Below are 10576 nucleotides of genomic sequence, written 5' to 3'. Positions count from 1 at the left end.
CGCAGCCGAGCGGTCGCGGAAGCGACGACGACGTTGGCTTCTCCGAAGCACCCACGCAGCGGTGAAGCATGTGAATGAAGCAAGCCTTCCATATCATACTCTTATAAGCCTATATAACTGCGCGGCCTGCAACGTCCAGCTTGGAGCGTCTATATATTGCGATGCAGGAACGACGACTATCGAATGCATCGCTACGAGGAACATCAAGCATGAATGAAAGCAGCTATACGTTTGGCGCCTGCGTCGCCTAGCTGTGCAACGAAAACTGTGCGTTGACTGATCCAGACAGGAGGTTAGACCACGTGGTTGGGAAATTTCCGCTGCACAAAGACGTCTCGACGAGGAGTACGGAAGCCGGCGACGCGCGATAAGTAGAAGCACGACACCCACCCGACAGAACTTCGACGCTGAAATGATATGGAATGCGCTGTAGTCGTTGTCGATACTGTACATTTGCGATCACGGCAGACCAGGTCTGGCGTCGCCTGTACCGTGGAACGGCGAGGGCAGATTCGTAGGTCTGTCCCACTCTAAGTTTCAGTCCACCTTATCAGCCTCGTGGAGGGTGTTGAGTCGTCTTTGGAAACCACAAGCAAGTGGATGAAAACGCGAGATGGTATGTTATCGAGCAGCACGTTCATTGTCCCAAGTGTAGTTGTTAGTGATGTCTTTCGCGAGCAGCGTCTTCCTTGGAGAGCATCGGGTGTGGTTTGGCCAGCGCCGAGACTTCGTCGCAAATCGCCGCAGCCAGAAGGACCCCAATGCAAAAGATGAGTGACGAACGCAGCATGGAGCTGTGTGTTTCACAGAATGAGGAGAGGAATTGCACTGCAGCTCGCGACTGTTTGTAATAGGTACTTGTACCGCCCCGGTACGGGATACTAAAGAAGATGATCCTCGAGCCAGTGAGCAACGCCAGCCTCCAACACCCTATCAACAAGCTTTTTGGTGGGGCGCACATATCAGCTTGGAATATTAGGTATCGAATCTCAAGCACGCCTGGCGCGAGGTATAATCATCGAGCACGCTTGAAGTACAACAAAACCCACCGTGCAGGCGTGTTGCCGCCATGTCCACATCCCTGCCATCATCAGCCATCGAACACGACGGGAGCGCTGCCTGGGAGGATCAGAGAAGAGCTGATTGGGCCGGCATGGGCTTCTTCAAGAGTGTTTTTGCGCTGCCTGTATTAAGGTTATTTATGGCCTTGCTTGGATGAAGTCTCGCACCCCATATCGGTCGAGGCCAAGGCACGAAACGCTCTTGCCCCAGCCCCATGAGTTCTTGCTACTCTGCGTAGATCCGCGTGTGCGTAAAACATGCGTGGTTCGAGCTGTGGCGAAACTCTGTGCAAGATCTCTTGATGCGATCGCTGATTGGTAGATAATCATGTTTTTACGAGTGCTGGTTGGCTGAATCATCTCGTAAACCGTAACCACAAAGGAGTGGATATATCCATATGATTTTTGACGTCGGATGGTGATGTGTGCTGCACGCCATAGAGGGGGACTCGATCGATCGTCGCCAAGCTGCGCATTATAGACGCCCCAAGCTGGACGTTGCAGGCCGCGCAGTTATATAGGCTTATAAGAGTATGATATGGAAGGCTTGCTTCATTCACATGCTTCACCGCTGCGTGGGTGCTTCGGAGAAGCCAACGTCGTCGTCGCTTCCGCGACCGCTCGGCTGCGCGGGGCTACCATGTGTTCTGGCCGCATGTTTGGCATGCGGCGCGCCTGATTCGTCTTGGAATTTGTATGTCAATGTCTAGAATGACGACCACCGTTCGATGTTGAATCTTGGGCTGCGATGGTAGGAAGCCGATACCCATCCCCGTGCACTGCATGGTGCGTGGCGGTCGACTGGATCGTGGCTCGTTTCGACGCGCACCGACCATGGACCAGGGCACGCGACGACGACTCGTCGACGATGTGACCTGCCCAAGCAAGCGCCATCGCCACGATGCAGATGCCATCGATTCTCCATAGCAAGCAAAACACACAGCTCCATCCACCGCCATGGTCTCCGCGGCATGCAGCTCAAGCCATGCCTGCGTCGCAACCGCTCGACGGCATGTGGGTGTTAATTTGGTCAACTACGGTATGTACACGGCAACTGTGACCAGCAGCGCGCGCATACAAATCTCGAGACTAATTCACGTTTGAGTGACTCTCTTCTCGTGTCAGTGGGACGTGTCGTGTCATCGTGCGCAAGCTGAACAATGTACAGCGCTACTCCGCAGGCGCTTGGCAGTGACGGCGGTCTGGGCGGCTACTTTGGCACGGCATGGAAGATGTGGCTCTTCTCCTGGTCACGCCGTGGCTGGCGGCTTGTCGCGCGACCGACCTTTGCCCAGTGTGCGCGACGGAGGAAGGAGACGCAGTCTAGGAGGCATGCGGATAGTCTTTGTGAAGCTCTGGTATACGCAGTGCTGAAAGGCTGAGTTGTCTCTGTAGCGATGGTGGGTTCACGACGCGCATGCGAGGCCATGCCGTACCGCACTCTGCCGTGCTCACACACCAGCGTGCATCGATGCAACGAAGGAGTTTCTCTTCTCAGGGCTAGGGTGCTACACGAGGTAGCCACAACTCTAGGGCCACACAACTCAATTGGGCCTCGCCTGCACAACGACCACGTCTATGAAGGCCTGCTTTTCTCTTCTTCTCGCTTCCGTTCTCGCCACGCAGGCCGTCACCAAGATGGCATTCGCCAAGCCCACGCCGGACGACACGCGCCGCCTCGACATGGAGATCGCCAAGCCAACACCCGATGACACCCGCCGACTCGAGATGGCGATCGCCAAGCCAACACCCGATGACACCCGCCGCCTCGACATGGAGATCGCCAAGCCGACGCCCGATGACACGCGCCGCCTCGATACGGCCACCGGCAACTTGCGCGGCTAAGGAGCAGTAGTGCCGTTGTTGCATCTCTATCTGCTTGTCTCGTGTGCTGTATTAATCATGGCTGCTTTCGACATGACTACATGATTTTAGTTCTGGAGCATGCGTTCGTGTTTTGTTGGTTTATGCTGCAGGAAGACTATACAAGTCCCCTGGGCCTCGCTTCATATGTACGCTGCAGGATCTCCTCACGCATTACCCAGTCGACTAAAACATGCTTGGGCGACGCGGTACGGATGTCACTGATAGCCCGGCCAATAAAAATGACGTTGCTCAGAATGAGTCCCAACGCGGGTCGTTTCCAATTCCACCGGTTGAAGCAGTGCGGGTGTACTACTGCGGGACTGGGATTGAAAGCAAGGGCTTCTGCGACCGAACGTCTGCTTTCTACTGCTAAAGTCTCCTTGCCTTCTTCAACGAGAAGCACACGCGCCTTGCCTCCCACCACCCACGAATCTAATACGTGACTACTTTAGCGAATTTCCCGCCAAACTAACGTCCAGGTGGCGCCACCACTTGCCGATGCAACGACCCAATTCCCTTATGTAGTGCGGCGTCGTTGCACACCACCTTGCGAGCGATCGGCTTGGGCCATTCCGAAGCGTTTCTCGCGCTTCCAACTCAGTCACCGCACGAAGATAGATGAGCTTCAATGATGTCCACAATCGTCACCATCTGCGCTGCCGACCAGATCGCTCCAACCTCCTACAACTAAGATCGCTACTGTATGTCGAGTGCACTTGGTTGCTAGATACTGCGGCGCGTTGCGGTTGCCATTCGACGTCGGCGGGTCACGCGCTACGAGCGACGCAGCGTCTGCATGCTCATTTGCGATTTGGCCAACGACACCAAGCATGCGCTACCCCAACCGCAGCCGATGGACGCACGCCGAAGAAGTCTTCCTCTACCACCTCGTGCACTGCTTCCTCAAGGGCATTCTCGAAGACCACGCGCACGACCTCCCTCTCCGCCAGTACGTCGCCCACGAGCTGCAATGCGACCCCATGCGCATCTCCAAGCGCCTCAACGAGAGCCGATCGCTCCTCGGCCGACGCATCTCGCGCAATTTCAACCGCGTCTACTACAAGCCAGCGACCGACTTTACACAGACGGACATTGACGCGCTCTTTGAGCTCAAGTGCGCTCGCAACGACTTTGAGGTCGCTCTCAAGCGCAAGCAGGCGGGTCGTCGCGGTCGGAAGAAGGCGCCGGCGCGCAAGTTCCTCTCCATCTCGGAGATGACGTCAACCGACGAAGAGAGTGGCGACGACACCAGCAGCACTGGCAGCTGGACAGAGGTGGTCATGTAGTGATATGTACAGCTAATCTGTGTTGTGTCAAAATTGCTCCTGTTGAAAGAAACAGAGTGGCAACAATATGTCCTATAAAACGAATCCAAAAGGATCATGCGAGATCCGCCAAGGGTATGAGCTGGAGGGATGTATAGACTGTCAAATAATGTGGACTTCTATCGAGAAGGCGAGCTCTCGTCGCTGCTAGTTGCGGGTTGTCGGCGGTACACAGATTCAAACACACACAGCGAAATGATGTGCAGGCTTACGAGCGACAACCCATCGCGGTCCCCACGAGATAGAAATACCTTTTAATAGCGCGCGCGCCTTGGACGGTATCGACGCGACTCGTTCAGCGTATTCGACGAGTGATTTCTGGTCTATTAGCCTTGGACCACAAAGATACTACCGATCTGTCCTCCTCCGTTGTGGCATACAATTATGTACGTGCGCATGAGAGTTACCTGTACTGTCGCAGAAGAAACGTTGCGTTTGGCTTCATTGAGTATTGCGGCGTTCATGCGGATTGTCCCTTGCAACGCTTCGACATGCAAGTGGTCGCGAAGAAGACTCATGTTCAATCTCCCTTTTCCCACCGTGTGATTTGTGATATACATATGTATGTATCAATATATCATGTGCTACTCACGTGATGCGTTGTACCATCTGGTCTAACCCCAAACCGAAAACGAGACTTCCGCAACAGAGATCTCGGACGCTGTGAGATGTGAGTTGGCAAACGAACTTGGTCGCGGTACGTCGTGGCGAAGACACCGACCGTTGTGGCCTCCTACTAATGCGCTGTGTAATGCGAGTGGCCAACCAAACAAAGCTGCCACGGAGAGCCCACACAAGACGAGACTGGTCGCTGCATTGGGATGTAGACGCGGTTGTTGTGGCTAGAGTCAATGGAAACGCAAAATCTCGAATGAAAGTCGCGTCTAGACGTATACGCACACTGTACATGCAATTTCGAGTGAAGCCGATGTTTAAACTAGCAATGCCCTTGGATCTCCAGGAAGGGATTTGACGTGGAAGAATCGAAAGCAATTCGGTTGTCATACCGGTAATGAGGAGAGATAGGGTGACGTCGCTTATCTCTCGGAGCCCACGCGCGATTGGCTCGTGAGCAAACGAGAGCACGAAAATGGTCTTACCATAACAATACCAAGGTGAAAAGTACGGACGCACCAAGCATAAATCAATTGTCTGCCTGCTTTTGAGATTTTGGCTTGTCGAAATATTTGTGTGAATCATCCCATGCTTGCATACACCCAAACTCTACGCCGAGCAGCAGCGAGTTGAACGCGCGGGTTGCGACAATGTGTGTGCTGCATAGACCAAGTGCGTGGCATAAAAACGTCGCGGTGCTTTTTTGCGGCTGTCGGTTTTCAGTGTTCGTCTTGGTTTGGCAGCGCGGTTTTACCGCCGACAAAGGAACGCGAGCAACGATGTGATACGTATCCTCACTACTACTGTACATGCTTTTTGTGCTCAAGGCTCAATGGACTCCGAGTCGGCAGCTGTCTAGCGTTGTGAATCGTTGGTTGAATGAGGTGCTGCCAGTTGGATCTCACTTTCTCAGTTGGAACAATGCATGTGCAAGCATGTGCAACCCGTGCATAAAAGCGTTCGGAAACAGAATTGGACATGTTTCTGTCTCCAAGCACGTTGCAGTACCGCCCACGGCAAAGCACTGCATTTCTAGCAGCCTCGCCGCACCGGCGTTGCACTCGAAGCTTGGTCCCAACAACCATCTCAGAGTGCTGAAGACCCGCAGTCACACAAGGCAAGGCCGTCTACCTTATGCCACCCCCGATATACCCCGATGAAGCTCAACTAACGTTCTCCCAGTGGTAGCACGCCGGCATCAGCATGCGACCTTTGACGTCACAGACCAGCTACTAGGCAAGACACCGCTGCCAAGCCAACGACAAACGATCGGGTTATCGGTGTGGTTACGTTCATGGCAACAAGGTACTAGTACGCTAGCTATACTCGTGGTAGTGTAGCTCGAATGGTGTGGCCCGCGACCCGCCTAACGCCTGCACGTAGAGCCCCGCGTCCCGGGCGATGATGAACGAGATGGTGAGCGCATTCCGTTTGAACCTACCGGTATCGCGAAGAAGCTTAGACGACATGCGTCGTAGGCAATGACGCTAGCTTTTCACGGCGGCGACGAAGGCGCTAGACACCCCAAGGAAGCGCAGGACGCGACGACAAGTGCATGATGGTCACAGGCAACGATCCCCAAATGGACAAGGGCTTTTGATAGGCTGCGAAACGAGTGGGCCGCACGCTACAGTGCTCGAAATAGTTCGAGAGCAGAAAAAAGCAATATATAAGACCGGGCTAAAACGTAAAACGCAATAAAACGTAGATGTAGGTAAAACACTGGGAGCGAGAAGATCAGATTCTGGCGGCGACAGAAGCGCCTCCCCCTTATTGAGAACACACCCAAGTACCGACTCGTCTTGGTCCTGATTCGCAGACGCCCCAATGAAATCGCGCAACAAACTCTGACAGGACCGTTTGACCGGGTTGCACACATACGTTAAAGCTGGTAAAAACTCGGCACAGGTGCGTTAAACCACTCCGAACGGCAATTTACTGTCTTGGCTTCGCTGTTGACTGCAGAGGCCCCAGACCCTCCAATCACATAATCCTGGACTGCCTTCATCGCGCCAGTCTCGTAAACCAATCAGACGTGGCCGCGTTGACCCAATTGAGCCAATTGTGTCCTCTTTGAGAAGGGGTTGAGCATGAAGAGTTTTGTGATTAAGGAGTTTGTATGTAAGGTCGCTCAAATCTCAAACTCAATTCGTTGCTCGAAACGGGCCTTGCTTCCGGCTAGCACAACCAGGTTGGTTTCGTTCGAGTGTCGCACTCGATAGAGGCACGAACGAACGTCCGACCATTATCGTCGCACGGCCACCATGACGACACCGCTCGCAGCCAGCGAAGCCATAGTGTTTGATGAGTCGTCGGACAGCGCTACGACGAGTCGTTCGACCTCAATCGACAACAGCGCTCATCCAGCGGTTGAGAGCAGTCTGAGGCAGAAGCCCCGTCGCAAGGCGTCGATTGTCGGCTATGGCCCCTGGACACCCGAAGAGCACGAGCGATTCCTCCTCGGCATTCAACTCCATCCCGAGGGACCGTGGAAGGCTGTCGCCGACGTCGTCCAAACCCGCAGCGCCAAACAAGCGCAGACGCATATGCAGAAGTGCAAAGAGAAGATCCTTCGCCACCATCGGCGCCGCGACGAAGCCCTACGAGACGTGATTGAGGAGACTGCAGACGACGTGATCCGACTCACGGCTGCGACAGCAGCCGCTGCGGTTCCTCCCATTGTCTTGCAACGGTCCAAGCACGCTGACAACCTGCGTCTTCGCGTTCTCGAGCCCATTCCGTTTGAAACGCCTCTCGAGATGGTGCAGAGCGCGCTACCAGGAAAGCCCCGCAGTATATCGTGGCCAGACGCTGTCGACTACTTTTGGTCGCTCGTGACCGCAAGCGAGCTGCAGTGACTGAAGCTATTCATATCAATCCAAACATAAGGTTTCTCAAAGTCAATAATCTAACGTTAAAACAACGATTTCTACCCGGTACTGAGTTGTGATAAACGATTGAAAAGACAATTCTGGGCGCGATACTCTATCCAAGGTGCCTCGACTTGCACTGTCATGTACAGCCGGTGGTGTAGTGACAAGCGTAATGTCGAAACAGCAGCGCGGGCTAGCCGCGCGCTGTGCGTTGCGCAACCGACGAAAGTCGAAGCACGGCATATCAATTCAGTGTTTTAGACCTGAGATTCAAAAGATGGTGCTCGGGTCCAAAACAATGCCCATCGCAAACGAGAAACGGTTAACGTTAGGAGGACGGCAAGCGTACCAGCAAATAGCAATTTGGTACGATATTAATAGCCGTGGCCTTCCTCGACGACCCAATGTGCATCCAGGTTCATTTTTGTATCTCTAAGCTGGACCACGATTCAAGACGGCTGGTCGGCTCACATTCCCACGTCCTGGATTCGCCCTTCGCGAATAACGCGTGCCGCAGAGTGCGTCGCATCGCAAAGCACGCACGACGACCCACTGCTCTATGGAATGACTACAATACTGGCTTTGTTTTATGTTTGCGGGTAAATGTATAGAATACGTGTAGATTGGCCAGCAAGGCTCTCGTTCGTCAGCATTTCATCGTTCCGACGGGGGCGTGAAGACGTATATTTGACTGCTACACTTCATGGAATACTGTTGACACCTGCGAGGCGAATGTTCTTCCCGGTGTTGATCAATCGCGTTGCATAGCCGTGGTGCCTCAAGCTGACGTTAGTGTTTCGCAGCTGGGAGCTAGCGGTTCACTTGGCTCGAGACCACCTGGACCTGGACCCATGACCTGGACCGACACCGCGAGGCCAGTCGCTCCACCTAAAACAGTAGGACCCGGATGGCAAGTCCAGCGAATCACGCCACCCATTCCTAGTGGCCAGTGAGAACAACTCGAACTGACGTTGCTGGGTTTTTAAAGCGTTATATAGGTTTATGTACTTTAGCAGCTTCAAAACGCTTCGACTCTGGCTTTAACGCGGCGACCAAACACGTTTAAACGCTCACATAATCCATTGGTTCTGGTCCCCCACCCCCTCTCGTAATCAATTCTATGCACCTCAAACACAATTCAACTCAGAGACTTGACTGCAACCCAGTATGGTCGATGACGTCGTTCGATGATTGTGGAACTCGTGTATGTTAGAACCAAGTGTCAAGGCTCAATTGAGTTTTGGCTTTCTCAAATCGAATCCATGGCACGCAAAAAGGCGTTTCTTTGCTGCCAGACGTGCATGCGGCGTTGCGCGTGTCTGCGCGACCATAGATACGCATTCGAAGCGTACATTTCCCAATTTGCCATGCCCAGCGTCGACGGGGCCACGTCGCCATGCACGGACAACGAAGACGACACGACGATGGACGTTGCCTTGACGCTGACCAAGGGCCGCCGGCGCAACAGCAAGTCCGACACCAACGCCCACGGCCCCTGGACTCCCGAAGAGCACGAGCGTTTTCTTCTTGGCATCCAGTTGCACCCGGAAGGTCCTTGGAAAGCCGTCGCCGACGTCATCCAGACGCGCAATGCCAAGCAGGCGCAGACGCACATGCAAAAGTGCAAAGAGAAGATTCTTCGGCAGCGGCGGCGGCGCGACGAAGTGCTGCGCGACGTCATCCAAGCGTCGGACGACGATGCGATTCGGCTCGTGGCCGCGTCCGCGACCGCAACGCCGATCACGCTGCATCGTTCCAAGCACGCCGAAAACTTGCGCCTCGCGGCGCTCGAGCCGCTACCACTCGACACGACGACGCCTGCTGCTGCCGTCACGAGTGCGCTCGGCACACACAAGGTGACGTGGACCGAGGCCGTCGACTATTTTTGGCAACTCGTCTCGACGGGCGACGAGCGCGTCGTATAGCGTAACATCCACAGACCTCTTTAACTTATGAGTATTCTTGCATCTTGGATTTCAAGGCGCGATACGCCGTGCAGTATTTTCCCCGGTTGCACAGTCACACTATTTTGTAGTTGCAGCCAATATGAGTTGCAGCAAACCCTGGTGCACTTGAAGCCGCGCGTTACAAAGACACGCGCGCACCCATGAACCACTGTGGATAACGTCAGACCACGGTGTTGGCCAAACACTTGGCGATTGGCGCGTGATACCGTTGCTATAGGCACGGTACGCAGCCTCATTCTTCTCTCCGCGCCCTATACTAGCGTGGACGCCGAGTCTGCGCCTGGTCACTCGACTACGGAACATCATGGTGAACGAAAATCTATTTTTGCGGCTTCGATCACGACAAACGAACGACCAGTCCGAACTCGGTTGAAGCTTCTACCGTTGTTTCACCACTACGCACGGCCAACGCTTGCGCTCGCCATGCAAGTGCAGTCGAGCTAAGCGTCCGCCATCGAGTCGATCGAGACGACGCTCAAGTGACCAAACATGGTCACGTTCACATCGAGCGCGACCGTGAGCGTCTTGGCCGGCGCCGTCACATTGAGAAAGCTGCCGTCGGATCGCTGCAACGTCCACGCTGCTGTCGGGCACATGGGCGCCGCGGGTGTCGTTTCTCCACTGCTGCGCATCGCACCGCGCATCAAGCCCTTCGCCATCGAAGCGCGCATGCGACCACCAAGAAGCGTCGCGGGCCGGCTCCACCACGCATCGTCGTCGTTGGTCGTCGCCACATTCGACAAGTGAAATTCGCAAGACACTGCGTCAATGACCGTCGTCGCGTAGTCGCCCTGCGGCAGCGTCTTCATGAAGCCAGCGACCGATGCGTTGAGCTGCTTGACGTAGCGGCGGTACGCCGTCGGAACGGT

At 54.6% G+C, this 10576-nt stretch overlaps 4 protein-coding genes across 4 annotated transcripts; 3 read left to right on the top strand and 1 right to left on the bottom strand.

Annotated features, from left to right (window-relative positions):
- Nucleotides 1-2478: 2478 nt before the first annotated feature.
- On the top strand, nt 2479-2906 carry SPRG_14500 (hypothetical protein; the record flags this gene model as incomplete). Its single annotated transcript, XM_012353676.1, has 2 exons — nt 2479-2493; nt 2688-2906. 2 exons carry the CDS (start codon nt 2479-2481, stop codon nt 2904-2906), a joined length of 234 nt encoding a protein of 77 aa, XP_012209066.1.
- A 4153-nt stretch (nt 2907-7059) lies between these two features.
- Nucleotides 7060-7800, top strand: SPRG_14499 (hypothetical protein). The gene has a single exon (XM_012353675.1). The coding sequence runs from the start codon at nt 7132-7134 to the stop codon at nt 7723-7725; it is 594 nt and encodes a 197-aa protein (XP_012209065.1). The 5' UTR covers nt 7060-7131; the 3' UTR covers nt 7726-7800.
- Nucleotides 7801-9059: 1259 nt separating this feature from the next.
- Nucleotides 9060-9714, top strand: SPRG_14498 (hypothetical protein). The gene has a single exon (XM_012353674.1). It carries the CDS (start codon nt 9108-9110, stop codon nt 9663-9665), a length of 558 nt encoding a protein of 185 aa, XP_012209064.1. The 5' UTR covers nt 9060-9107; the 3' UTR covers nt 9666-9714.
- Nucleotides 9715-10147: 433 nt separating this feature from the next.
- SPRG_14497 (hypothetical protein) lies at nt 10148-10516 on the bottom strand (the record flags this gene model as incomplete). The annotated part of the gene is made up of 1 exon (XM_012353673.1): nt 10148-10516. One exon carries the CDS (start codon nt 10514-10516, stop codon nt 10148-10150), a length of 369 nt encoding a protein of 122 aa, XP_012209063.1.
- Between the last annotated feature and the right edge of the window lie 60 nt (nt 10517-10576).

Source organism: Saprolegnia parasitica (genome assembly GCF_000151545.1).
Source record: "Saprolegnia parasitica CBS 223.65 unplaced genomic scaffold supercont2.130, whole genome shotgun sequence".
Classification (NCBI taxonomy): domain Eukaryota; phylum Oomycota; class Saprolegniomycetes; order Saprolegniales; family Saprolegniaceae; genus Saprolegnia; species Saprolegnia parasitica.
Note: the sequence above shows the minus strand (reverse complement) of the source record. Positions and strands in the feature narration are given on the sequence as shown.